General features: G+C 41.0%; 3 protein-coding genes across 4 annotated transcripts; all 3 read left to right on the top strand.

The window, feature by feature from the left end:
- Window positions 1-323: 323 nt before the first annotated feature.
- klhl31 (kelch-like family member 31) lies at window positions 324-4,736 on the top strand. 2 transcript variants are annotated; one of them, XM_076891722.1, is made up of 3 exons: window positions 324-413; window positions 1,894-3,099; window positions 3,185-4,736. In XM_076891722.1, exons 2-3 carry the CDS (start codon window positions 1,925-1,927, stop codon window positions 3,915-3,917), a joined length of 1,908 nt encoding a protein of 635 aa, XP_076747837.1. In that variant the 5' UTR covers window positions 324-413; window positions 1,894-1,924; the 3' UTR covers window positions 3,918-4,736. The 2 variants fall into 2 exon arrangements, with proteins under 2 accessions (XP_076747837.1, XP_076747838.1); XM_076891723.1 differs by having other exon boundaries at window positions 330-413; window positions 1,897-3,099.
- A 4,546-nt stretch (window positions 4,737-9,282) lies between these two features.
- Window positions 9,283-12,474, top strand: LOC143421696 (uncharacterized). The gene is made up of 3 exons (XM_076891332.1): window positions 9,283-9,985; window positions 11,124-11,405; window positions 11,542-12,474. The coding sequence occupies exon 1, from the start codon at window positions 9,334-9,336 to the stop codon at window positions 9,895-9,897; it is 564 nt and encodes a 187-aa protein (XP_076747447.1). The 5' UTR covers window positions 9,283-9,333; the 3' UTR covers window positions 9,898-9,985; window positions 11,124-11,405; window positions 11,542-12,474.
- Window positions 12,475-12,875: 401 nt separating this feature from the next.
- Window positions 12,876-25,355, top strand: gclc (glutamate-cysteine ligase, catalytic subunit). Its single transcript, XM_014409116.4, has 16 exons — window positions 12,876-13,542; window positions 14,821-14,933; window positions 18,352-18,534; window positions 18,678-18,791; window positions 19,057-19,115; window positions 19,327-19,463; window positions 19,578-19,652; window positions 20,191-20,307; window positions 21,439-21,577; window positions 21,676-21,788; window positions 21,891-21,983; window positions 22,112-22,216; window positions 22,323-22,404; window positions 22,488-22,597; window positions 23,927-24,047; window positions 24,147-25,355. The coding sequence occupies exons 1-16, from the start codon at window positions 13,393-13,395 to the stop codon at window positions 24,326-24,328; spliced, it is 1,893 nt and encodes a 630-aa protein (XP_014264602.3). The 5' UTR covers window positions 12,876-13,392; the 3' UTR covers window positions 24,329-25,355.
- The last annotated feature ends 2,225 nt before the right edge of the window (window positions 25,356-27,580 follow it).

The following is a 27,580-nucleotide window of genomic DNA, read 5'->3' as shown; positions in this document are numbered from 1 at the left end:
ATGAATTTTGCAATTACATTTTTAACGTTGCTTAAATGTTGCACGTGCCTCTCTATAATTAAACCTTTATTTGGCAGCGACATCGTGTCTGCAAATGAATATTTACTTTTAATAGTTTTATTGTAAAAGTGTACAAAGTTGTTTGCACTAATCACGTAACACATGGCATCCCACTGAGGATACACAGCCACCCGGCAGTATGTTGTTATCAGATGATTACAGGCTATTGTGGGACACTTTCACGTTGAGGGTCTTCTGCCACTGGTATTGCACAATACTTGATTGGAACCCACTCCCCTGGAGGAGGAGTTTACTGCATATCCCTTTCCACGGGGGTGACGGCTGGTCTCTCTCCTGCTCCAGTAACTGGAGGTGCAAGCTCCCTCTTCACCGGCCTCAACTTCATTTTTTAGGTAAGTTTCTAAAGCTTGATTGTTTGGCATTATAACAAAGCAGGAGGCAGTCAGAGGAAGCTCGTACATCAGCATTTGTAAGCTTTTACAGAACAGAAAATCTGCTTTCTTGCTCCAAATATTGTGCTTCAAAATATCAAAAATGTCTGATGAGTAGAACTTGTAATTTCATTTTTCAAACATAGGCATGGGAAAAAGAACTATCTGTGTCTGCTAGGCCTGTGGTAAATAATGCCAGCAATGACGTTTCTGATAGTGTTTTGTCTTGTATACGGTCGTCATTGTAGACTTTAAGACAAACTTGAAACAATTTATGAAAGAAAAGTGTCAAAAAAGAAAAGAACAAGCAAACAGTCAGAGGACATTAGGCCTGCTGTTCATGTCTCAAAGTCTATAAAAGGAACGTCATGGGTGAGCCGGCCAGTGTTGCTATTCCTGGACATGCTGCTGATAAATTGTGACAGATGCAACGAGGGAGCATGCTGATGCACTTAAACACTCCTGGCTCACCTGGTAGCACACGTTTTCAAATCTGCCAAAAGAAATCTGAACAGTTCCAAAACAAAACCAACATTGAAGGTGGAGACATCTTACATATTTGACAAGAAAATGATTAATATAAATTAGAAATATAATAAGATAATATAAAATATAAATACAAAACAGATAGCAATTATTCGCTCATTGATGATACTATGAGGACAACACATCACATTTTAAAACTGTAAAAACTTTATTGTTCATTGAAAAATATAAGCTCATTTTCAGTGTTCACACAGGGTATGGTGAGCTCAGTGCAGTTCATTATGGTCTTGTTAAAATAAGCAAGGTTCTTACCAAAAGACAAGTTGGCTGGATGGCAATATATGTTGCCCTAAAAGCCTGACTATGTGATTTTCAGGATAAAGGGTGCCATGTGCACCTCCTGAACCCTCATGTCCTCACACGTGCTGGCTCTCGTACCCCACACTGTGACACTAAGCTAGATTTTCCCTTTTCTTCTTTAGCCCTGGGGACGGGGCACCAATGAGTTCCAAACAGAATTTCAAATCTTTAACAATCAGTTTTTCTGCTTTGCCTCAGTTCATTTTAGCCTCCGCCCTGTCCCTTTTGTGCAGGAATTTCTCTGAGGGTTATCTGAATCTTCCTTAAAGTCTTTGAATGTCTATAACTATTTGTCCTTATGGTCTTTCACAAAGAGCTGAACACTTTCTTCAGTTGCTTTCTCGGGTGCTCTTTTTTACCCAGTTATTTTACCTATTAGCTTGGGTAGCTGTGTCTTTTGCTGCCCCTGTCCCCACTGCTTAAAATGAGTTGCTTTCATCAATAAGATAACCCAGAAAAATTAATTTCTGTCACAAGTTGCATTTGTCGCACTTTATCTGCAGCTGGTTTTATCTAGTTCGCTCATAAAACACTTTTTTATCCATTCAAGTTGAAATAGACTAAAAAAGCTAACATTTATGTGCTCATTTTTCAGAAGGTCCGGGCTGTGTTCTGCTGCTAAAACCATGGCACCCAAAAAGAACAAGGCAACCAAAAAGAGCAAGGGAGACATAAATGATATGGCCCTGATGGTTGAGAACAGCCCCATCAACAAGATTAACGGGCTGAACACTCTGCTTGAAGGCGGAAATGGCTTTAGCTGCATTTCGACTGAAGTCACTGATTCTGTGTATGCCCCGAACCTCCTTGAAGGTCTGAGCACCATGAGAAACGAAAGCTTCCTCTGTGATCTAACAGTCGCCACCAAATCAAAGTCATTTGATGTGCACAAGGTTGTCATGGCCTCTTGCAGTGAGTACATTAGAAACATCTTGAAGAAGGACTCGACCCTCCAGAAGATAGACCTGAACGACCTCTCACCGGTTGGCCTCGCTACTGCAATTACGTACGCATACTCAGGAAAGCTCACTCTGTCGCTCTACAGCATTGGCAGCACTATTGCTGCAGCCATGCTGCTGCAGATTGGCACCTTAGTGAAGATGTGCAGTGACTTCCTCATGCAGGAGCTCAGTGTGGAGAATTGCATGTACGTAGCCAATATCGCTGATGCCTATGACCTCAAAGAAACCAAGGAAGCGACTCAGAAGTTCATGAGAGAGAACTTCATTGAGTTTTCTGAGATGGAGCAGTTCCTGAAGCTAACCTATGAGCAGATCAGCGAATTTCTGTCAGATGATTCCCTGCAGCTACCTTCTGAAGTTACAGCCTTCCAGATTGCCATGAAATGGCTGGACTTTGATGAGAAGAGGTTAAAGTATGCGGCAGATCTGCTAACTCTCATCAGGTTTGGCACTATCACTCCCCAAGACCTGGTGAATCATGTCCAAGGTGTGCCAAGAATGATGCAGGACCCCGAGTGCCACCGCCTCCTCGTCGATGCTATGAATTACCATCTGCTTCCGTACCAACAGAACATCCTCCAGTCACGCAGAACAAAAGTACGTGGTGGTCTCAAAGTGATTCTCACAGTTGGCGGACGCCCTGCCTTGACAGAGAAATCTCTCAGCAAAGACGTTCTCTACAGAGATTCAGATAATGTGTGGAATAAGCTGACGGAGATGCCAGCAAAGAGCTTCAATCAGTGTGTTGCAGTCCTGGACGGATTCCTGTATGTTGCGGGGGGTGAGGACCAGAATGATGCAAGAAACCAGGCAAAACATGCCGTGAGCAACTTCTGCAGGTAAGAACTAAGACAGGTAAGCCCACCATCTGTCATTTTAGTTAGTGTATGTGTAGCATAAAATAATCCCCTTTGCATTCCTTAGGTATGACTCCCGGTTCAATGCTTGGATTCACTTGAGCAACATGATCCAGAGGCGCACCCACTTCAGCCTCAACACATTCAATGGCCTCTTGTTTGCCATCGGAGGGCGAAATGCTGATGGTGTGCAGGCCTCCGTGGAGTGCTACGTGCCTTCCTCCAACCAGTGGCAGATGAAAGCACCCATGGAGGTCCCCCGCTGCTGCCACGGCAGCTCTGTGATCGACGGAAAAATACTTGTATCTGGAGGTTACATTAATAACGCCTACTCCAGGTCTGTGTGCTCTTACGACCCTTCCACTGACACCTGGCAGGATAAGAGCAGTCTGAGCACGCCTCGAGGCTGGCACTGTGCCGCCACTGTGGGAGACCGCGCCTATGTGATCGGCGGAAGCCAGCTAGGAGGGCGCGGGGAGAGGGTGGACGTCCTTGCTGTCGAATCTTACAACCCTCATAGTGGGCAGTGGAGCTACTGCGCACCTCTTCACACGGGGGTGAGCACAGCAGGGATTTCCATTTTGAATAGCAAGATCTATCTCCTCGGTGGCTGGAACGAGGGCGAGAAGAAGTACAAGAAATGCATTCAGGTTTACAACCCTGACCTCAATGAATGGACTGAGGATGATGAGCTGCCAGAAGCCACAGTCGGAATTTCATGCTGTGTCGTCACCATACCGACACGGAAAACACGAGAGTCCAGAGCCAGTTCAGTTTCATCTGCACCTGTCAGTATATAAAGAATTAGATCATAACAACCTTGTACTTTACATGTCTGGAGGTTTCCAACTTGTCCAAGCTCCTGAAAATGGTCCTTAGCTTTCATATTATATTTGGCATCAGTAAAGCCAGGTAATGGTTATGAAAGAGATAAATTGATGTAGTAAATTATTAATTTATCTTCTTTATTTTTTCCTTTTTTTTGACAAATCTAACTCTGGGGCCAATTCAGCCAGACTAATTTTGTTAGCCTTTTTTCTACAGCAAATGGAGTGCTATTTAAAAATCAAATATAAGATATAAATTTCAAGATTCCTGTTAAAATTCACTTGCAGCACAACAATTTTATTTGGCCCAGTGCCATGGAAACAATGTATGGTCTGACAGTCTTGTTTATGGTGATTATAGCTACTGTGATTCTCAGATACTTGAAAAGAAGAAGAAGCTGGAGCTGGAATAAGTGTTGGTGTCACCTACCAGGAGTAGGCGCTCGTGACTGGTGTTGAAACGCACCACGGAGCAAGACTGCAGATTCTCTGCTTGTGTGCCACGTGCAGCATTCTGCAGCTTTGCTCTGTATGTTGTGTGATCACCATAAACACTATTGCAGCAAAGAAAACAGGTTGGGGTTAGGAACGTGTTGGAACAATGAGGGTTGAATGAGTTTAGATGTGATGGTGAGACACTGTTTTTGTAAAAAGGACAAAAAAAAAGGAACAAGTTAACTCGGGAATGATGTTCAGAGCCTGAGCTTTGCTGGAAATCGTTATTTATGGATTCCCTGACTGCTCATGTGTTTCCATTTTTTTCTTTGTTTTAATTAAAGAGAATAAGGATAAGCTAGTCTGAGCTGTGGTCATTTATTGAAAACCATTTTTTATTGCTACTCTTGGGCACACTTTGCATAAATCAACAAATCAGAATGTGTTGTGTTTGCAAATTTATATGTGCATTTACAGCTTTCTGTGCTTTGTAACTGGGCTGAAAAGTCCAATGACCTTTCAATACAACTCATAAAGTTTGAATTTATGAGTCAGAAACTGGTGGGCACCATCTGCAAGTATTACAGCAAAACTTGGCTAACATGTGCATTACAGTTTTTTCTGATTGCTTAAGCACATTTTTTGTAACTATTGGCTAATTTTGCAAAACTCTTCACACAAATAAGAAAACCTGTCACCCAATCATCAAAACATTGTAGTTCTCTTGCAAAAGCAAACACAGCTAGATTAACTCTTCACACCATCGTAAAAATGGTGTTTCCGTATCAAACAGTACACACAAGCCATCATCTACTAAGCACACAATGCGCCAACTGCACACTGATGGTATGAATACAAAACACATCTGGCTTTTGCTTTCTCTGTGCACAAGGTAGGCTATGTCAGTTTGAGCTCATACTTCTGTCATAGATCCATAAGCATAGAGGGATCCAAACTTCAAGTACTGGTGTTTATTCAAACACATCAAAACAAACACAAGTGTTTATTTCCAAGTATAGGATTATTTGCAATCGCCATAATGACTATATGGGTTACTTGGTCTGCAGTGAACATGCTTCCTCTGCCCCCAGCATCTGGTCATCTAGCAATTCTGTAAAGTAACAATTTCAGTATTTTTACATCAATGGTATTGGTGTGTTTCTCATTGGCATATGGCAGTGCTACAAATCTTTGTGCGAAGTGACTGTACTAACATATTCTCATTTCAAGATGTCCTTATGGTACTTGCTACAGTGTAGCGGCTCGAGTTAGGCTGGACCCGTTGGCCAGCTACCCTCAGGGTCATTCCACGGTTGACATGGTCCACTATTGTAGCTCTGATGTCATCAGCAATTCTATTTCTTACTCTTCCTACCCTTCCTCTCCCCCCTCCTCATCTTCCTCTCCCCCCTCCTCGTCTTCCTCTTGCTCCTCCTTGTCCTTGTCGTCCTCTTCATCCTACTTCTTCACCTCCACGTCCTCTTCCTCGGCCTCCTCTACTTCTCACTCTTTCTGCTCCCTCCATTGTACTCCGCACACACAGCTTACCTGTATTATAGTGCTTAGGCTGATTGCAAAGTGAACTAATTATCTAAAAAAGTTTTCCCATGTGACAGTGTGCCAGACAGTTGGCAAATTAGTGTTAATGATAGCCATACATGTGTATACTTTTGCTAGGAGTGTGTTGGAAATTTGGTAATTGAGTGTTGTGCAGTGAATTGTGCCTGCAGTTTTGCAAAGTGTGTGTTACAAAATTGCAAACTGAGTGCAAAGCAGTTTTTGTGCTTTTAGTTTTGCAAACTCAGTGAGTGGTTTTGCTATAAGTCTGAATAGTTTTAGAGATTGTGCTACAGGAATCACAGTTAGGGTTTAAGCATTCAGAAAAAACTGTAATACAATAGCACAAAGAGCTCACATGGAAGCAAAAGTAGAATGTGTTTGAACAGAGCGTAACTTGATAAGATAAGAGATCATAACTCACAGTCAAAAGCTGATGAAGAGAACTGATTTCATAACTTGAATATTTCACTGTTAAGTCTGTAAAGTCACACTGGCCTTTATGACAAGCCCTTAGTTAGGCATATGACATGCTCATCTACGTTGCCTGTAGCACAATGTCTTATTTCCAAACTAGCTGTGAGTTTGCTCAAATATCTAAGCTGTTGACTCCATATGTCCCCTCGAGGTCACTGAGGCCTGCTAGTCCCAAAAGACTCAAATGAAAAACAGCTGCGATTGAGCTTTTTCAGCTATAGCCCCCAAACTTTGGAACAATCTCCCTGCCCGATTTAGAATCGGTCCCCTCGTTGCCTGTTTTTAAACTACGTCTTAAAGCTCATTTTTACTCTTTGGCTTTTACTGAGAATGAGAGTGGTGTTTTCTTATCTTGTAATTATTAATGTTTTTATTGTTTTATTGTGTTGTTTTGGTGCTTTGTACACCACTTTGTCAAAGTCTGTTGTTTTTAAAAAAGAAATGCTTCATAAATAACATTGAATTGGATTGTTTGACGGTACAAACCTTAAATTGAATGATTATCAGCGGGATTTAGTAGTGCGTGGTTTTCACAGCGTCGTTGGTAAACTGGCTGGATTAGTAAAGCGGCATTCCTGTCTTCTAAAATATGAAAGAGACATGCACCTTTTGTTTCTGGTCTTAATTCAGTCTTTATAGGTCCCATGATGTTTGCAATGTCTTTGACACATCATTTTGAATCTCTGCACATACACGGAAAACAATATACAGTGAAAGTCTCCCTGACCATTGATCACATGAGTCATTCTCCAGCAGAGTTTAGTGTAACTGAAGTGGTTTAGTGGTTTTTGGAAACTTATCTATAATATGTTTGTCCTTATCTTTGATGTCCTAAAACTCCTGCCTGAAGACAACAGCAATTCAAACAGAAAGTCTGAATGGTTGTTTTTAACGTTGCCTTGTGCTCTTGGGGGGGCAGTGGGAGCTCTCCACCCTCTCCTAACCTCTCTAAACCCCATACAGTGGCAGCACATGCTTTGGCTTAATAATCTAATCTTTATAATCTAGCTGCAGTACTTCACAATCCTCCAGCCTTTGCCACACCTTTTTGCTTTCCAGACACTCAAAAAAGAAGAAACAAGTAATTAATATAACAAACGAGACAAAATAATTATTATATAAGTATGTAACCATACACGTGGAGAATGTGTTAAACAACCCACATGTATTTAAATTTAAATACATGTGGGTTGTAGCTGTAAACCGAGTCTCACAAATGTATTTTACTATATATTTGTGAATAAAACTTAAGAAACTCTTAATATTTGGGCAAAAACATTACATCGACAGTGACATCGCTTGTAGTGATTGCCTCTAAGTGACTGTGCAGGTTTTATCGACACAGAGGGGGTGTGACCCGAGCAGTCGATTGTGTTTGGTTAAACCACATCCTCAAATCCTTATTTGGCTATGAGTGTAATAACCCTACAAGCTATTTTGTCAACTCATGCATATACAATAGGCCTATCCTCGCCCTCTCACGAGAGTGCTGTATCATTATTACATTTACTTTTGCAAATTTGCCTTAGTATGAACACTCTACCCTAAACATGACTCGTTCATTTTAGTGCTGTGGAAACTAAGGGTAAATAAGTTACCCTGCAAAAACAAACAAACAGGACATGGCTGCTTTTGATTTTGTCTTCCATAGTCTTCCTCATACTATTCTTTACTTTAAAAAACAAAAACAAAGAGGGAGCCAATAATCAGAAAACTCCAAACGAACATGAAACCAAAAAACTAAAGAAACGAAAAGCTTGCCTTATGTCAGATAAACAACAGTGTTTTTATTTTGTGTTCTGTGTATACAAGGAGGCACATTTACTCTGGCAAAATGATATTTTGTCTTTAATAGTCATTGTTCTTAATGTAATAACCCTCTTTTTTCATATAAGAATAAACCAAATCTTCCATGTAAATGTATATGTTCATTATTTATTTGTCAAGACAGAAAGTCACATAATACCAGTTTTGATAATTAAGCCTAAAGTGAATGTTTAATACTTTGCCATACAGCAGGTTAACCTAAGTTGGCGTGGATTCTGGTCTTACCAAAATAATCAGTTCATAATTATGGAAAAGACAATGGCAAACAGTAATCTGCGTTAGAAAAGGTCAATGTAAAGAGAATATGAACGATTTCCCTATAGTCAATTGTTTTTAACAGTTGCTCGAGCGTAAGCGCGATTAGATAATTACATTTAAATTAAACAACAATAACAGTAATTCAATAGCTTAACTTGATTTCCACAGGAAGGAAGGACTCACTCTCTTTGAAGTTCAGTGCCCCATTTTTCCATTATCATTTTACCATTTATAGACTGTGGCTAAATCTGTTCCTGGCTAGAAACACAGAGGATGAAAGACGTTGCCTGTGGAGCCTCGCCGATGACCCTATAGAAAAAAATAGACCTTCTTAAATAAGTTCTTTGATTATTTTGGTGTTGCTCACTGTCATGGTATTTTTTTCTTCTTCTTTGTGTAGCTTGTTTTTCTTTTAAATGAAACTAAAATAAAATCTTAAAATTAGAAATTAAAAATAATTTTTAAATTATTAAAGTATTTTACAGTTTTTCTCATATGCTAAAACACAAAAGCCAGTCCTCTAAACCAAATGACCAGTTGTCTAAACACATTTACTAAATCTAGCCATCATTTACCAATATCATAAACACATGCAGACACAATTCACTAAAACACAAGTTGCAAAAGAACTCTGCTCATATTCTCAAATGAAAGCTCATGTGATGCAACATGCTTGCCACAGTCAGCAATATTTGAACACAATGAACACACCTGGCGTCATTCATTACACACAACGACTCAAAATTGAAGACACCTGTTGCTAATGCTGTGACTACATGTATAAAAGCAAGTTCAGAGTGCACAGTATGCTGAAGAGGTCAAGCAAACACACTGGATGAAGGCAGAGTCAGGGGAAGAGGAATTTGATGCAGAGCAGGGAGAAGAGCTGGCCCTGGAAGAAGAGGAGCTGGCCCTGGAAGAAGAGGAGCTGGCCCTGGAAGAAGAGGAGCTGGCCCTGGAAGAAGAGGAGCTGGCCCTGGAAGAAGAGGAGCTGGCCCTGGAAGAAGAGGAGCTGGCCCTGGAAGAAGAGGAGCTGGCCCTGGAAGAAGAGGAGCTGGCCCTGGAAGAAGAGGAGCTGGCCCTGGAAGAAGAGGAGCTGGCCCTGGAAGAAGAGGAGCTGGCCCTGGAAGAAGAGGAGCTGGCCCTGGAAGAAGAGGAGCTGGCCCTGGAAGAAGAGGAGCTGGCCCTGGAAGAAGAGGAGCTGGCCCTGGAAGAAGAGGAGCTGGCCCTGGAAGAAGAGGAGCTGGCCCTGGAAGAAGAGGAGCTGGCCCTGGAAGAAGAGGAGCTGGCCCTGGAAGAAGAGGAGCTGGCCCTGGAGGGAGAGCAAGACAACCTCGCACCATCTTTACGGATGAGATGCGAGCAACAGTCATTGACCATGTCATTGTCCATGGCATGACAATGGGTGAAGCAGGACTAAGAGTCCGTCCAAACCTGAGTAGGTTCACCGTGGCCACCATTATCAGGGCATTCAGACAACACAATAGGTATTGTACTCGATTGCTTTCTTTGTCACAATCAGTGTTGGTCAAGTTACTTGAAAAAAGTAATCAGTAATTAATTACTGATTACTCCCCCCAAAAAGTAATCCCGTTACTTTACTGATTACTTATTTTCAAAAGTAGTTAGTTAGTTAGTTACTTTTTAAAAACACGATTTACAACCTGAAGAGGTGATAAAGTGATAGATCTTTCAGCCCAATTCTACTTTTTCTACATAATCCATCATACAAAATGTAATCAAATGGAAAAGTCTCTTTTTTTAACTTGTTTTATCAGTTTTAATCTTTTAACTTTATGCATCAAGCAAAACATTTAATTATATGCAACATTCTCTGACTTGAATAAATTAGTTTAACATTTAAACCTATTTTCTACACATTCCAGCACATAAAATAAAATATTTTTTGTGTTTTCACTCACTCTTTCAAACAGATGCAAGTAAAACACAGCAGAAAATAAATAAAGTCAAAGACTCAGCGGTCCTTTTGCTCTATTTTCACCTGTAAAGCAGGAGCAGGGTAGGCGGAGGGTTACCCTGGTGTAGGTGTGCTGCGGTCAGTTGAAGAATCCGCGCGAGTGTCTCTGTGAGTTTCCCATTACGTCGTAGCTACTCGGTGCTTGCTCAGAAGTTTAGGGGTTTTTTTTCGCTGTAAAAAGAAGTTTTCTTCCCACGCACGATGGACGCTAATGTTTTTGTCACTTTTTATGGAATCAAACTCAAAGTAAGGTCAGTACTTCCACACTTTAAACGCTGCACGCTCATACTCTCTCCCGCACTCGATATATTATCCATTGTTGATCTGCACACAGCTGCTGTCACCAACGTCGCACTTGCTTACGTCACTGTCATGAGACATTCTCGCAAAAAAAATCACGGTTTTAGTAACGCAGTAACGCAGCGTTCCTACGGGAAAGTAACGGTAATCTAATTACCGATTTTGCAATAGTAATCCCTTACTTTACTCGTTACTTGAAAAAAGTAATCAGATTACAGTAACGCGTTACTGCCCATCTCTGGTCACAATACAGTTTTACAAACCTGTGAAAGTAGTCTATTGGTTTCATATCAATTGTGACTGTATTGTAACACATGTCAATTGACAACACATGTTTCTTTCTTTAGAGTTGAAAGAATGCCACATAGAGATGGGAGGGTTGCCATATTTACAGCGGCACAAGAAACCCTCATTGTGGATATGGTTCTGGGAACAACCTCATCAGACTCCGGGAGATCAGAGACAAAGTCATTGCCGATAATGTCAACTTTGAGAGCATTGACGATGTCAGCTTGGCCACAATGGATCGAGTTCTCCGGCGCAATAAGACGCGGATGAAACAGGTCTATGGGGTTCCCTTTGAGCGCAACTCTGCGCGACACAAAGACCTACGTTACGAGTATGTGCAAGTAAGTATACATCCATGTTAACAGTACAGTTAGTGGACATATTGTGTTGCTCAGTGGCCTACATTACTTCTGGACAATACTGTGCTACCTGATTGAATGTTGTTCTGAACACCTGTGCACTTTCACATTTTCACAGAGGATATTACAGTTGGAAACGATGGCCAGACCTCATGAGTACCTCTTCCTGGATGAGGCTGGTTTCAGCCTGCAGAAACGAAAGAGGCTGTAACATCATTGGCCAAAGAGCCATCACTGAGGTCCCTGGCCAACGGGGGGGTAATATTACCCTTTGTGCGGCCATGGGTCGGAGGGGCTTGTCCACCGGCATGCTGTCCTTGGGTCTTACAACACCCAACGTCTCCTCACCTTCCTAGAAGAACTAAAAGACATCCTCCTGGACCACCACCAACACCATCCTGGGCCCGCACATCACATTTATGTGATCATTTGGGACGATGTCCGCTTCCACAGAACAAACCAAATCAGAGAGCGGTTCACCACCAACGGTGACCACTTTTTAAACGTCTGTCTGCCACCTTACTTCCCTTTCCTGAACCCTATAGAGGAGTTCTTCTCATCGTGGAGATGGAAGGTTTATGACAGACAACCATACACAAGAGAGAACCTCCTAAGGGCAATGGAGCTGGCCTGTGTTGACATCCCAGCGGAGGCCTTCCAAGGATGGATTCGCCATTCCAGGGCGTTTTTCCTGCGGTGCCTGGCAAGAGACAATATAGCCTGCGATGTGGGTGAGGTGATGTGGCCCAATGCAGCTCAGCGACATGATGCCGCACAGTGATTGTGGTGTGAATAATGTAAATAAAAAATAATAATAAATTTAAAAAAAACCCAAAAGCTTCACACCCTGATCATGTTTTCAGGAGTACTGTTGTGTACAATAGATTCTGTTTTTGCATTCAGTTGTGTTACAGTAGTGTACGTACATGCAGGATTTTCTATAGATTTATACTCTTCATATGAAACTCACAAATCTAAATGCCTAATCCTCTGCAGAGATCTACGACAATCCGTTACTGTATGGTTTATAAAAAATATGCATTGGCAGTTATGAAACAAAGAACCTTTTCACAAATTGAGCATTGTGTTTTCAATTGTTTTGCTGTAGTGTGTAATGATGTGTATAGTGTTTACATTTTTTTTTGAAAGCTTCAAGCTGCTCTTTTGGCGTGAAAGTTTGAGTTTTGCAGTGGGAAGGTGTGGTTGTATTTATGTAGCTTTAGAAAAGGGTGTTGTGTTTAGACATTGGGGAACATGGTGGAAACGTTTGTGAAATCTGTTTTAGCATTTGCGAAAAACTGTAATATGGACGAATGTTATATCTACGGCATCTCGCTCTTGAACGTGCCCTGGTGCTCGCTATGATTGACGGCTTGGTGGGCGGAGACTCGAAGCGAAGATTGCTGAGTCATAGTGACGCAACTCCACGCTACGCTCCGCCTGAAGATGTCACGTGTGTTGAAGTAGGAGGGCGTTCATATGAACAACACTGAGCGACGGCGTGCGGCAGAGTGGTTCCGAAACACAGACTTCTCTACCGGCGCACGTCGCTGTCATTCCCCCCCCATATAGCTGCGCTTTTACTGGCTTCAGTCCGTAGCTGTTTACCGAGCTGGTGTCACCAGGCACTAAGTCGTCCGTTTAGCAGCGGGTGCGGAGTTATTAACTCACGGTACCGAGCTAACGAGGCATTAGCAAGTGATGAGCAGGGGCCTGTTTCTTTTGGACGTCCAGCTGAGGTTACCGACAGGGCACGTTGTTGCTTAGAAACCCCAAGAGATCCTTCATTCAGCCCGCGGCTCTGTTGAAAGCCCTCCATACTCTGCCGCTTGTTTTAACCGACGCTTCATGCGAGCTCTCCCACCTGGACAGACGAGCTAGCTAGCTATCGCCCGGCGTGCCGTTTAAATAGAAAGCAGGCAGCAAGAGCCGAACAGCGGTCACTTTATACCTGCAGTCAGCGTGTGCGATGGGTCTACTGTCACAGGGATCTCCACTGAATTGGGAAGAAACCCGAAAGTATGCTGACCACATTAGAAAACACGGTATCATCCAGTTTCTCAACATCTACAACAAACTGAAGGATCGTCAGAAAGATGTGCTAAAGTGGGGCGATGAGGTAAGGATTGTGGAATAATATTAATGCTGGTGTTGTCTGTTAATGCTTTTAATCTATTAGTAATGCGGCTGGGCATGATGCAACAGTGGTCCTGTGTTGATAGACTAATTAAGTGTGTGTGTGTGTGTGTGTGCGCACCTTGACCGACTGCAGCACATACACATGTAACTGCAACAAATCCTGCAGCTCTTTGATACTGTATACCAACGGTGGCAAACATAAGGCCCGGGTTCCAGAATTGGCCAGGCAAAGACTCCAATCCGACCCTCTGGCCATATTTGGAAAATTTCAAAGGAAGGCATAAGTTTTGGACTTTTAACTGTATTTTTACATATATTACAGCTTGCCCTACTCTGCCTACACACAAGTAATTAAGTAATAGATAAACAATTAAATGACAGAAAAGTTCGTGTTTGTCTGATATAGAATTTTCAGTTTTTCATGTGTCCACCATAAAATAAATAAAGCAGGACATTTTCTGTAAATTAAAAGAAAAGGTTTCCTGCTTTATGGGCAGCAATTTTAGACATTTCTTTATCGTGTAGAAAAACCAAGATGTGCTTGTTGAAATCGTGCTTCTTTGCACCAACCGCTCCGGCAGCTGTATATGGGCCCCGATGTAAAACTAGTTTGGCCTCCTTGCAATATGTGAAGCAATGTAATTCCCAGCATGTTTGAGTTTATTGACATGACAAGGTCATAACCATGGAGCCAGTTTTGACTTTTAAGTCAGGTGTTGGGGAGCGTTGAATAAGAGTTGAAGAGAGCCGTGAGCAAAAAACATGACAAAACAGAAGTCCAGCTTTGTCACTGGTGGTGGTCCAACACTCATTTATTTTCCCTTACTGCTTACACTGCTGGCATGCCTGCTACCACATGAGGACACTCCTTATTGTGTGGATGGTAACTTAATGGCTACTATGCAATGTATGTGGGTTTGTCTGTTGCTCGCTGTGGTTTTCTTACATTTTCATTCAAAACTTCACATCTCTTCATCCGTCACCAGCCACAAAAATCTGTACAGCTTGAACAAAGTATTTTGATTTCAAACCATGTGGAATGCTGTTGTTATAGATTAATCCCTCTTTCAGACAGGGGATTACAGGGTAGCAGAGTCAAAAGTCAAGGAAATGTAACTGATGAATTGGAATTGATGTGATGGCATCTATAGCGCCGATGGAAAGTCTGGTGTTTATTTAAAAAAAATAAAAAAAAAATCAGGCAAGTACTTTAAATACAGTATTTGTCTAATTCTGTCTTTGATCGTTTTGCTTTTAGGTTGAATACATGTTGGTGGAGTTTGACGACAAGGATGAGAAGGTTCGCCTCGTCCTGAATGGTGGAGATGTTTTAGCAACTCTGCAGGACCAGGGAGAAAACATAAACCCCAAGTAGGTACACTGTGTGTGTGTGTGTGTGTGTGTGTGTGTGTGTGTGTGTGTGTGTGTTCAGTTGCATATGCTACTAAAAGATGAAAGATGCTCATAATTTACTTGGCTAGTGTTGTTTTCTCCTTTGTGTCTCCTCCCAATATTAAACTGGGGATCTTTTACTCGTTAGGCGAATGTGTAAACCACTACACTGTGGAGGAGACACTGTGTTGTTGCACTGAAATGTTAACACACAAAACTAGAATATGAAAAACATTTGAATAAATGCCACACCTCAAATGTCAGGAGCTGTGACAAAAAGGCTGTCGGTTTGTTTTGAATAAATGTAAGCTGAGAGATTAATGGCGGATTTTGCTTTGCTTATGACACAGTGGGATAATAAGAAGAGGAGGAGTGAGATGAGATGCTGTATAAAGGTTAAATCAGCATGCACTGCAGGTGGACACTTTCTTTTTGTATTTGTTTTGTTATCAGCCTCAGTGAAAGCTCCTGAGTTGGTGCATGGCGGCTTTTTTATAACTTAAATTGGAAGTGCAGCAGTTAAGAGAAAACACTTCTTTTTGATATGCATCAATGTGACTTAAAGTAACAGATGCTATAGCTGCTCAGTGGAGGTCTTATGCATTAGAAATTACAGCTCCCTATAGGGTTGGGCCATATTATACCGTTCACGGTAATACAGGTATAATGTTAGGCAACGATAGGAAAATGAAATATCGCGATAGAATATGAGTAAAACGCGCATGCGCAGTGCCTTTGTTTTCATACGCACATGGCCGATTGTTGAGTGAAACAGATGAACCAGAATTGGTTTGTACAAATGGTGCAACTTCAGTGATGTGGAACTGGTTTTGTGTTTGTCCGTCAGATACACGACAAAGCACATTTTTTTTGCAGAACATGCAAGCGGCCGTCGTTATTGTCGTATTTGTCGGACTAAGATGCTCTTAAATCTGGGAGTAAACTGGGTCCTAAACTCCGTATATTTCAGGTCAAACGAACACTGCAGCATCACTGAGAGTTAAACTGTCTAAAGTCTTTCATCTTTAATAAAACGATCAGCATTGCTGCTTTACCAGGTGTAACTATGAAGTTTAACTTCCAGGCATCCATTAAAACAAAATTTATTACATTTAACGGAGTTAGAAGTTAACAGGAAGCTAGCGGAAGTTAGCTCGCTAGTTTCGCTAGTTACCCAAGAATGATATTGCATGTTCTGACTGAGAGATTTCTGAAAAAATTCAAACGTTCAGCTCTGCTATCACTTCCAACATAAATGAAGACAGGAAACTAAACAGCAGTGACGTTTGTAGGGTTACTGAAGTTGGGCTAGCTGGTATATAATGATGTGCTACGTAATCGCTAGCGACACAGCTATGTTAGCATAACATAAACAGTGAAGCTGGAGGACGAACACTTAACACTTTTCCACTTATAAAAGTTAACGTGAAGGTTCCTCATGGTTAGAGACAAATGCAATCGCATGGCAGGATGCTGTAAACGGACCAAACTTCAGTCAGGAGAACAACTGAGATAATCCATCCACAGGTTAGTCATTAATATACTGCAACAACATGGGAATAGAGCAGCTGCCAGAGAATTCAACATTAATGAATCAATGGTACAGAAGTGGAGGAAGCAAGAAGAATGAGTTTAATAAAGTTTGATTTATCTGACTGCTTTGTTTCACTTAATGTGCCTTATAATCCTGTGCACCTTATGGTCCGAAAAATACGTACTGCACACTGCAGTTTAATGTTGCAAAGCACCTCTTTTTAACTTCAGTGGATATTATACATGGTTATGCTCAGGATATGTCAGCCCGTTTCTACTGGAAATGCCTTTTGGTTAAACTTTCAGCAAGGAATTTGCATTTGCACTGTTACATTTTTATAAAGCTTTAATGTACATAAAAACCAGCTTCTTATTTAAGTGAAAATAAATGGAAGGTTGTCTTTTTGCGCTAGTAATGTTGTGGAGTTGTATTTTGTCTCGCATCAATTATATCGTCAGTTATATCGTTATCGCAAATTTTCAAATTTATATCGTGATAAATATTTTTGGCCATATCGCCCTGCTCTAGCTCCCTATTCCTCCAGCTGTTGCAGAACATTTAGTTTAATGTGCAATGTTCAACAGAGTTCTGTGGCAGCTTATTCCCACAAAAATAAAATGCTAAACGTTTTTTACATGTTTTTTTATTTACATGTATACACACACACTTAAACAAAAGCACCTGAGAAGTGCAGTTGAGTTGAATGTCCCATTCTGAGTGTGCAGGCAGGAGTCAGACCCTCCTGTCTCATCCTGTTTTTCACTCTCAATCAGCTGTTTCCATTCACTGTATTTGAGTATTTGTTTGTTTTTGTTTTTCCTCAAATCACACAAGTTGGTGCCATTAACAGAAATCTTGAGTATTTTTGCTGTGAAACGCTCCTGAGATCAGTAGTTTTTTTTTTGTTTTGTTTTTTTTTTACTAATATGATCTCAGATTAACTTTTTTTTTTTTTACTATACACTCTAAAAACTACAGTCTTAAACAGTCAAACATGGTTGTCTTGTTTTATCTCATCAGAAGTTTTTAACCTAAGGTTATAAAAAAAAAAAAAAGTGTCCATACAGAACATGCACAGAGACTCTCTGTTGATCACATTGTCTTTGCACAAGCAGTTAACTGGAAGAGACACATCTCCCCGACTCAGAGCTTTGAGTTATTCTGTTTGATTTTGGCACAGCCCCACAGGCTCCCTGCACATGGTACCAAAGCTTGAATCTTCCAGTCTTTCTGCTCAATAGTTCAATTAATATTGCAGCACAAGAAAAGGGTGCGTAGCACACTTGTTAAAAACAAAAAAATGTACAGCACAGTGTTTCTGTGATGTGCCCTTTTTTAGCGTCGTTTAGGTGGCTTTAAAAATATGTGACGCGGAAATTAATCTGTTACAAAAGTTTTGTTGATGACTGACTGACATCTCCAAGGTGATGCCAAGGTATTTCCCCCCTGATGAGCTCCTCCTGGGAATACTGTTTGCATGTCTAATCTGTAGTGCCATCTCTGCAGTCGCTGTAAATGTGTTTGTACAGGCTCCTGAGTGTTATGTTTGCTTGCAGCCCATGACATCGGTCTAAATCTGTGTAGCCAACTTCACCCAGGGGAAATACCAGTGACAGTGGGAATAGTAGAGCCGATGCATTCCTCATTACTGCCCCTCTGTCGCACACACCAAAGAGCAGGCTCAGAAGCACAAATGTGTCGCGTTCATTTGCCCCTGCCAGGATTACGCCCGACGTATGATAAAGGGAGAGCGGTCCGTTTATTTAATCAGAAAGGTCATCGTGATACTGAAACCAGGGGCTTTTTTTCCAGCCTGACCTCTAAGTGTTGTAGCTTAATAATACACTTTGTGTGTTTTTGCAGTCACCCCACACTGTGGAGACCAGAGTATGGTAGCTACATGATCGAGGGAACTCCAGGTCAGCCATACGGCGGGACAATGTCAGAGTTCAACACTGTTGAGGGCAACATGAGGAAGAGGCGGCGCGAGGCGTCGTCTGTCCTGAACCCCAGAGAAACGCTCTGCACCGTCACCGCATTTCCAAGGTGCTTCAGTTTATACTGATCAAAGGTTTTTACCCTCATAAAGGAAGTCAATACAAATGTGAATCTATAAGCTGATATGGGATTGTTCTAATAAATGTCAGCCGCAGCTTTTTAATGTTGCGTTATGTGATGGTTTTGTTCAGGTTAGGCTGCCCGGGTTTCACCAAACCAGAGTACCGACCAACTCCTGTTGAAACAGGAGTGTCCAAGTCGCTGTTTTTCCCCGATGAAGCCATCAACAGACACCCGAGATTCAGGTAGGCTTCATGGTTGTAATGTCAGTACAGTTTAGATGTGTTTAATTAGAAATTTTGGAGTTAGTTGAGCAAAATGGATCAGAAACTGATGGGCAGGAAATATCCACATGGTTACATGTGATTTTTATTACCTTTTAGATTGTGATGTCATACTTTTGCTTTTTGTGTTTTTATTGTGTAGCACTTTATTATTATTTTTTTAATCTGTGAAAAGTGCTGTATAAATAAATACATTTTACTTGCATTTTTTACGGGTTTTTTTCAGCACTCTAACCAGAAACATACGTCACAGAAGGGGAGAAAAAGTTGTAATAAATGTGCCAAGTAAGTCTGACTGAATTGAGGATATTTTTATATTCTTGGTTTTTTTTGTGATAAGCAACAATTGCGACCTGTAGATGTGGTCAGAGTCGAACACATCTGTAAGCTACTGTAAATGGAGTTAAAGTTGTGTTGGGTTTTTTTTGTTTTTTTTATGTGATTCATTTGCCTTTAAGACATTGTGGAATAAATGCATGTGACCAAATTTCTTTAGTTTTCAAAGACAAGTGCACTCCATCTCCGTTTGTGGAAGAGTTTCCTGAGGATGATGGCGAAGCGGCGAGGGCGGCTCTGCCTGACCATATCTACATGGATGCCATGGGCTTCGGCATGGGCAACTGCTGTCTGCAGGTAGTGAATGAACTGACCGAGCAGCGTGCCACGTCTGGTTGTCTTTGTCAGCTTCACATTCCTAATAAGTAACTTATAAGTGTACTTCATCCTATTTTTACGATGCTTTTGCAGGTGACATTCCAGGCTTGCAGCATTGATGAGGCAAGGTATCTTTATGACCAACTAGCAACATTCTGCCCCATTGTGGTGAGTGGATAAACAAAACACTTGCTTCCTGTCATATATTATGTTTCCGTAACTGACCTCATTCTCAGCAGGACTGTTTCAACTGCTTATCAAGCTATTTATGCGCTTGATGCTGTAGCAGCTTTAGAACCTGCAGTTTTTGCTGTGCTATAGTAGATGTGACGTCTAAGAAGCCAAAAACAGACCACACTGACATAATGGATGCTGTAAATAAACACTGTCTGTGGCTCTACAGTAGATGCACACTCCATGCAGGGGAATGCAAATAGTAAAACCTGCAAACAAACCAAGTGTTATAAATACATATTTATGCAAATTTTTGGTATTTTGTTGATGCAGTCACCTCTTTGATATGCATTCATTTGATTTGTTAGAAGCTCTGAAGCGCTGTTGGGTTCTTAACAGCTATTTAAGGAGGTTGCTCGTTTTTTGTTGGGTTGTTTTGTTTTTGTTTTTTTTAACAAATTTGCATCGATTTTATTTATTTGAACCCACATTTCCTTTAAACGCACTAAAGAGAGTTTTCACTCTTTACCAGATGGCACTGAGTGCAGCCTCACCCTTCTACAGAGGCCATGTGTCAGACATCGACTGTCGCTGGGGAGTTATTTCTGCTTCGGTGGACGACAGGACGCAGGAGGAGCGCGGGCTAAAGGTGAGCAGGTGGACCTGAAAACGGCCAGGAGTAGCCATGACTTTATAAATGTGTTTTATTCATTTGTAGAGGCAGACTTCTGGTGAGTTGTTGGATTTAAAAGGGGCTTTTTGTGTTCCTGTTTCTGACATCTAAAGTCATTAGCTCTTGAGATCCACGGAAGTAACCCGAGTGCAATGGTGAAACTAAGTTACTAGGGAGATTTCCCAACAAAGTTTGAATGTTTTTTTTCTTTTGAGTGCAGTTTTCTGACAGTGCTTTCAAGCAGTTTAATATGATATGAGACTGTGAAACTAACTGCAAAGAGTGCGTGAGCTGCAGGTCAGCATAACCTTTTCATGCTTGATGATGCCAGATGAGCTGAGCTCAGAAAACCCAGTTCAGGCCGTCATTTTAGTTCAGGGTACTGATCAGATTTAAAAACCTCGAATGAAAGTGAGTAGCTTTATTTACTCACTGTATTTCTAGTCCAGCCGGTGTCAGTAGTGACAGTAGGCACTCTACATCATGGCTTGACCCTTTTATTTGTAAAGTTTATGTCAGTCATGTGTTGCATCATGTGCTTTCATGCTTCCTGGAAACTAATCTCTCGTCGTTCCTCCTATAATGAAGTGCAGTGTCACATCTGTGTGTAGAGGCCAAACTAAGATGCATTTCTGCTTTTGCATAATGCTTTTGCATAAAGGTGCAAGGAACAAAACACTGGAAGTTGTATTATAACCACTGCAGTGACTGAGTATGCTCAGATTTCAGATTATACAGACTTTCTTACATGTGTTTAAAAATAATTTGTAATGATGGCTGTTGTAACTTAAATGATAAATATGTATAGTAAAATGGCCAGAGGACCACTGATGGTCTATGCAGTTTGAGTGTTGTGCTGAGTCCTATCAAGTGGCAGTAGTGGATTTAAAATAGGTTTTAGTCAAACACAAATTTCTGCCGTAAATTTCTTGTCATCAACTACTACTTTACTAACTGCTTTTTTCCCCCCCTTTTTCTTATGCTTATGATGCTTCTCATCTAACCTTGTAAAGAGCCAACTTTTTATTTTCATTACTAAGTTACTTTTTATTATAGTTTGTTGAAGTGAAAGTGAAGCAGTAACGAAATGTTTTTCTTTCCTTGCAGCCTTTAAAAAACAACAAATACAGGATCTTCAAGTCGAGGTATGATTCCATTGACAGCTACCTGTCCTGCTGTGGGGAAAAGTACAATGACATTGATTTGACGATAGACGAGGAGATCTACAAGCAGCTGCTGAGTGCAGGTACTGATTCTGAAAATACAAACGTTTTAGCCACGGGGGAAATTCTAAACGAGATGATCGCGCAGTAATGAAATGAATAATGCATTCTGTGTGAATAGGCATCGACAAGCTCCTGGCCCAGCACATAGCGCATCTTTTTATACGAGACCCACTCTCTGTCTTTGAGGAGAAAATACACTTGGATGACGAGAACGAGTCCGATCACTTTGAGGTGAGAATTTAAATGATTTTTTAGAAGAGGGCCACCTGCATGTAAAAATGCAGTATACACATGGCTGCAGTGTACACGAATATTCATTCAGACTTCTTGCAGAACCTCCAATCAACCAACTGGCAGACGATGAGGTTCAAACCTCCCCCTCCAAACTCTGATATCGGCTGGAGAGTCGAGTTCCGCCCCATGGAGGTACTGCTCACCTCTTTGACTGTTTTGTTGTAATCTGCTTTCAAATTCAGTGATGTGGTGAGTTGTCGTCTTATTATTATTATTATTATTATTATTAATTTTTTTTTTTTTTTGCCCTTTCTTTCCAGGTGCAGCTCACTGACTTTGAAAACGCTGCATATGTGGTGTTTGTGGTCCTGCTGACCCGTGTGATCCTGTCCTACAAACTGGACTTCATAATCCCGCTGTCAAAGGTGATAACAACCCCACAGTTCTTTTTCTAAAAAAGGAAATTAACCAGTGAGTAGGGTTGTGAATTTTTGTACACAGTGATCTGATACAGGAAGTGTCTTTTATTAGGTGGATGAAAACATGAAGGTCGCGCAGAAGAGAAACGCTGTCCAGGAAGGCATGTTTTACTTCCGCAAGGACATCTTTAAAGGTGCTTAAAAAAACAGTTTATCTTTGGATCTGCACTTGTTGTCAAGGCCTCAGACTGAAGCAGCTGATATATTTATTTTGCAGGCTGCAACCCGGTGCTCGATGGCACCGCGTCTGCTCAAAACGGCTTGGAGTCTGATGGTGCCAATGAGGAGTACACACTGATGAGCATTGACACAATCATCAATGGAAAGGTGAGTTATTCTCCTGCACATGACGTGTGAGCTATGCTGGTAGTAATGACTCAATAGGAAAATGATGTTGAACGACCGTATCTGTCATTTTATTTCAGTTCACCTTTTTTAAGTCACGATCCCTTCTTTCTTTTTATTTTTAACTTATTTAAATCCTGTTTTCAGTCTGTAATGACAGATTTATACTTGTAGTGCAAGTATAGGCCAGTCACGTTTGAGGCATTAGTTGCATGCAGGTTAACCGTTGCTGTGAAGAGCAAAAATGCATTAGACGACAACTGACTTTCATCAGACCGTGACTGAGCTGGGGGGGATTGTATCTCTAGACAAAAATGAGGACCTGCAGAGAGAAGAGTTCATTTTTGCTTCGATAACCACTGCTTCAACAACAAACCCAGTAAATTAGCCATTTCCCTGAGAAGTTGATTCAGAAGATTAGAAAAGGGATTCCTAGATTTACGATGCCAAACTCCAATAGCAGTTATTGCAAGGCACTTAATATTGTCAGGCCATGCAATTTAACAAATAGAAACCTAACGATCTTCATCCAGCAGCAGTTGGCAGTGGTGTGTTGGGAATCTTTTAACATAAGAAATATTTGGCAGAAGCAGATGTACACTCCCGTCTGCTCTCCTTTTCTCTTCTTTCCCCTCACCTTGGTCTGGTCATGGCAGATGTCTGTCCCTTCCATGACCTGGTCTTGCCAGAGGGGTTTTTTCCTGTTAAAGGGAGTTTTTCCTTCCCACTGTCGCCAAGTGCTAGAGGATTATTGGGGTTTTCTTTCTGATAGGGTCTTTACCTTAGAGTATACAGAGCACTGATTTGACTATTACACAAATAAAAATGAATTGAACAGAGTTGAATTTTATTGATTTTAAAACCTGATGATGTTCTCAACTATAAGTTGTCATTATTCATGAACCAGCTTTTGGATGGAGCACTATACAAGTGATAAGACAATAAAGCTGCCCTCAGTTATCATCGTATTGATTAAAACTAACATGCAGATGTATTTTAGTAGCCAAACTCTGGGATGGAGATGGAGGAACAATATTTCTGCCTGTGAAGAAAACATTGTTTGCAGATGCATGTAGATGAAATGAAACCCGCAGACTTGAGTTATCCAATTTTAAAGGAGCTTTGTTATACAAATAAAAGAGAGACATTTACAATATTAAAAGTTTTGGCCGCAAGGGTATCTGTTTTTAAATCTCTTGAAATAATCTGGAAGGGTTTGTAGTTGCAGTAGTTTAAGTTTTCTTTTTCTATCCTGCTGAGGAGACTTCAGCATTTTGTTTCTTTTTTTTCTTTTCTTTTTTCAATCATCAGGAGGGAGTATTTCAAGGGCTTATCCCAATACTTAACTGCTACCTGGAAAACATGGAGGTGGATGTGGACACCAGGTGCACCATCTTGAATTATCTGAAGCTCATAAAGAAACGTGCCTCAGGTAAAGTGTCATTAAAAGGTTAATACTGAGTAGTCTCATAAGCAAAAGCATTTTTCTCCTTGTAACGCTCCCTAAACGACTTCTCCTGATGTTAAATAGGTGAACTGATGACCATGGCCAAGTGGATGAGGGAATTTGTCGCGAAGCACCCCGACTACAAGCAGGACAGCATCATAACCGACAAGATCAACTACGACCTGCTCAGGAAGTGCGACAGGATTGCTAAAGGAGAGGAGCAGTGCCCTGAGCTCATTGGCAACCCAGTTAACAGATCCCAGTAAACGAGAGAGGAGGGCAAAAAATATTGTAGATGATACAAACATGCATGTAAAGAAAGACCAAAGGTGTGGCTCGGAACAGAAGAGGTCCAATCATATGAGAATGCAAACCGGCATGTGTGTAATGTAAAGAAATGCACCTGCTTCAGACATATGTGTGTGTATATACTGTATGAGATTTTTATGATTACAATGTTATTTTAATAGATGAGCAATAAGACATGCAAAGGGTAATAGAAATCAGATGTGTATTTATTTTTATCTGGAAATTAAGCCTATCTGTGAGAATGTAAATGTAGCAAAGAGTTGTACAGTAGTCTGCTTTTAATCTCCTGTAAATACTGTACTTCAGCTCTTTAAAACATTAACACAACTTTTTCTTTTTGCCTTTTTAAAATACATTTATATGACATGTTTGCTTTGCGCTGCTGACCCAATGCGTTCTCATCCCGGGGAGGTCATAAATCAGATACCGTTGACTGCCAGTCATAGTAACGCACAATGTATTGTTTGGTGGTGGTACTCAATGTGAGAGGACCGTGAGATCTACAACATCTGGGGCAGGTTTGTCAGCCTGGAGATCATGAAGTTCACTTTCTTCCCCCCCACTCAGATTACTTTGTTTTCACTTGTTTCTGTTTTTGTTTTGTTTACTATCACTTGTTGGTTGGGGGATGTGTTTGAGTGAGAACCAATCAGTACTCTGTCGCATATAGGCACTAAAGTGAAACTACTTGATCATATGCGGGCATTAAAAACTGTTTTTGTGTTGGGAGGACGTGAATCCCTTTGCAGTGGTAATCCTGCAATGTGGAGGCAAATTTTAAAAAAAGATGGACTGGATGTGACTGACCTGTCTCATGTGACACACCGCCAACTTTGACAAAAACCTCATTATCAGATTCCCCCCGTGGAATGAGAATGAACTGGCTGACGTTGTAGTGGGACCTTTAAATTTGGTGTTGCATTCAAGTGGTAAACAATTGTTTGCAATCTGATGCTGTTTTAAAATAAATCTGTGCAACAGTAAGCTCATGGGTTTCTATTTAATGGAGTCCCATTTCATTTTGCTCAAATATGATGCAGAAGCCTTGGAACCAACCTACACTTTGCAGTGAATTAATAACGGCTCTAGAGTTGACCTTTTAAGGAATAGTGCGTGTTTCAATATTTTTTCTGTTTTGGTCACCTTCTGTTGTAGAAGTCCTGAACCTTGTCACCCACAAGATGGTGGTATTGAACCAGCGTTTCACACAACAGTGACAGATGAGAGCATTACCTCGGTTTGACCTCCAGGATAAAGATAACGATTGTGGTTGGTACAGGCCTACTTTTCCTGCAAAAGAAATCAAAGCCCTAGGACCCAATGTTCTCTTTAAAATAAAATGCCCTGGTCTGAATTGATGCATGATTATAGGCTGTGCACAAATATCAGGTTCACACTGTGTACTCATAACAAGAGGACAATCATGCTCTTCTGACAGTAATCTGCAGCTAATGTGCTGTTGGCATGATGTGCTGCAATCAATGTTAGGTCTCTTTGTGGAAACAGCGGTCGTTCAGTAACCAGTAGCAGGTCTTCAAAATATTACAGGTTGACCAGTGATTATACAGAAAAACTTCTAAAATGATTATTAGGGGGGATTAAATTAAAAGGGACCATAATGATGACGAAAGATGTTTTAAGCTGTAATCATAGTGGCCATCGGTTGAACTGCAGCTTTTCTAGCCTTCCTGTTGTGATAATACAACAACATTCTATCCTGTGATTGTAACAACAAAGAGTAAGGCTTTTCTTAAAGGCATACTAATCATGGGTTGTTTTTTTTGTTTTTGTTTTTTTTTGGGGGGGGGGTTATAGTCTCCACCCCCACTCTGATCAGCAGGGTTTCTATCAGCAGAAGGCAGACGTGTACACACCCTTTTCCAAACCATTGGGAAGGGTCAAATTCAGGGAAAGAAACTTCTTTATTTATAAATTTAAAAGGAAAAAGGAAAGCATGGATGCTTACAAAAAATTAGTGGAAAATTACCGGAGCGTTTAGACAAAGACACCATTGTTTCCTTTAGGATTATACGAAGACCAAAAACAGATTAAAAATGAGTTTTGATGTTGATCAGATCAGAAACTTAACTTCAACTAATTTTTAGTTTTTCTGGTTGTTAACATGCATGCTATATCAGATAAATCTGTTAGTTGTATGCTTACAGCTTCTTTCTGTTGTCTCACTTTGGGCAGTATGACACAAGCTTTATCAATAAGCAGGAAAAAAAGCCCACATAATCATCACTGATTCAGTTCACTTTTATTTATATGGCATCAAATCACAACAACAGTCACCTCATAGTGCTTTATATCTACAGTAACAAGCACTTGGCAACAGTGGGAAAGAAAAACATCCTTTTAACAGGAAGATACCTCTGGAAGAGCCAGGCTCAGGGAGGGGCATCCATCTGCCACGATCAGTTGGGGATGAGGGGGCAGAGGCAGGACAAAGGGCACACAAGTGAGCCAGAGATTAATAATAATGTATGATTAAATCCAGAGTGGCGTATATAGACACAGAGAGTGAAAAGAGGTGAGTGAAGCTCAGTGCATCATGGGAAGTCCCCAGCAGCCTAGGCCTTTTCCAGTGTAACTAAGGGAGGACTGGAAGCTGGTTCCATAAGGAGGGACCTAAAAGCTGAAGGCTCTGCCTCACATTCTACTTTTAAATACCCAAGAAACCATAAGTAAGCCCACAGTCTGAGAGTGACAAGCTCTGTTGGGGTGATATGATACTGTGAGGTCTCTAAGATAAGGTGGGGCCTGATTATTCAAGACCTTGTATGTGAGGAGAAGGATTTTAAATTCTGGGGGAACGTTCAATGGCCAAAGGGTGTTTCTGCGAGTGTGTCTGTATCAGTGTGAACTGAGTACTTATTAATGACAAATTGGATAAATGTGTTTTCTTTTTCTTTTAAAAAAATTAAGAAAAAAAATTAAAGTATGACCTGGAAAGTGTTACTGGTGAATTATAAAAGTAATTAAACAATATAAAAACTAATAACTGAGTCAAAAAAGTTCAAAATCCAACATAAACCACAGCACCACTGTGGTTTATGTTGTGCTGTGCTGTAAACTCCTCATAAGTGATGCTCACCAAAGGTTTTTCTCTCAACCCATTTAGATGTGGCTAAACATGTGGGATTGTTTGGGACTGTGTCTGTGCTTTATGGACCTACTGGTCTCTTAAAAGAGATGGGTGTGAGGTA

This window comes from Maylandia zebra, linkage group LG13, assembly GCF_041146795.1.
Source record: "Maylandia zebra isolate NMK-2024a linkage group LG13, Mzebra_GT3a, whole genome shotgun sequence".
Lineage (NCBI taxonomy): Eukaryota > Metazoa > Chordata > Actinopteri > Cichliformes > Cichlidae > Maylandia > Maylandia zebra.
The sequence above is the reverse complement of the archived record's forward strand: the minus strand, read 5'-3'. Positions and strand labels throughout refer to the sequence as shown.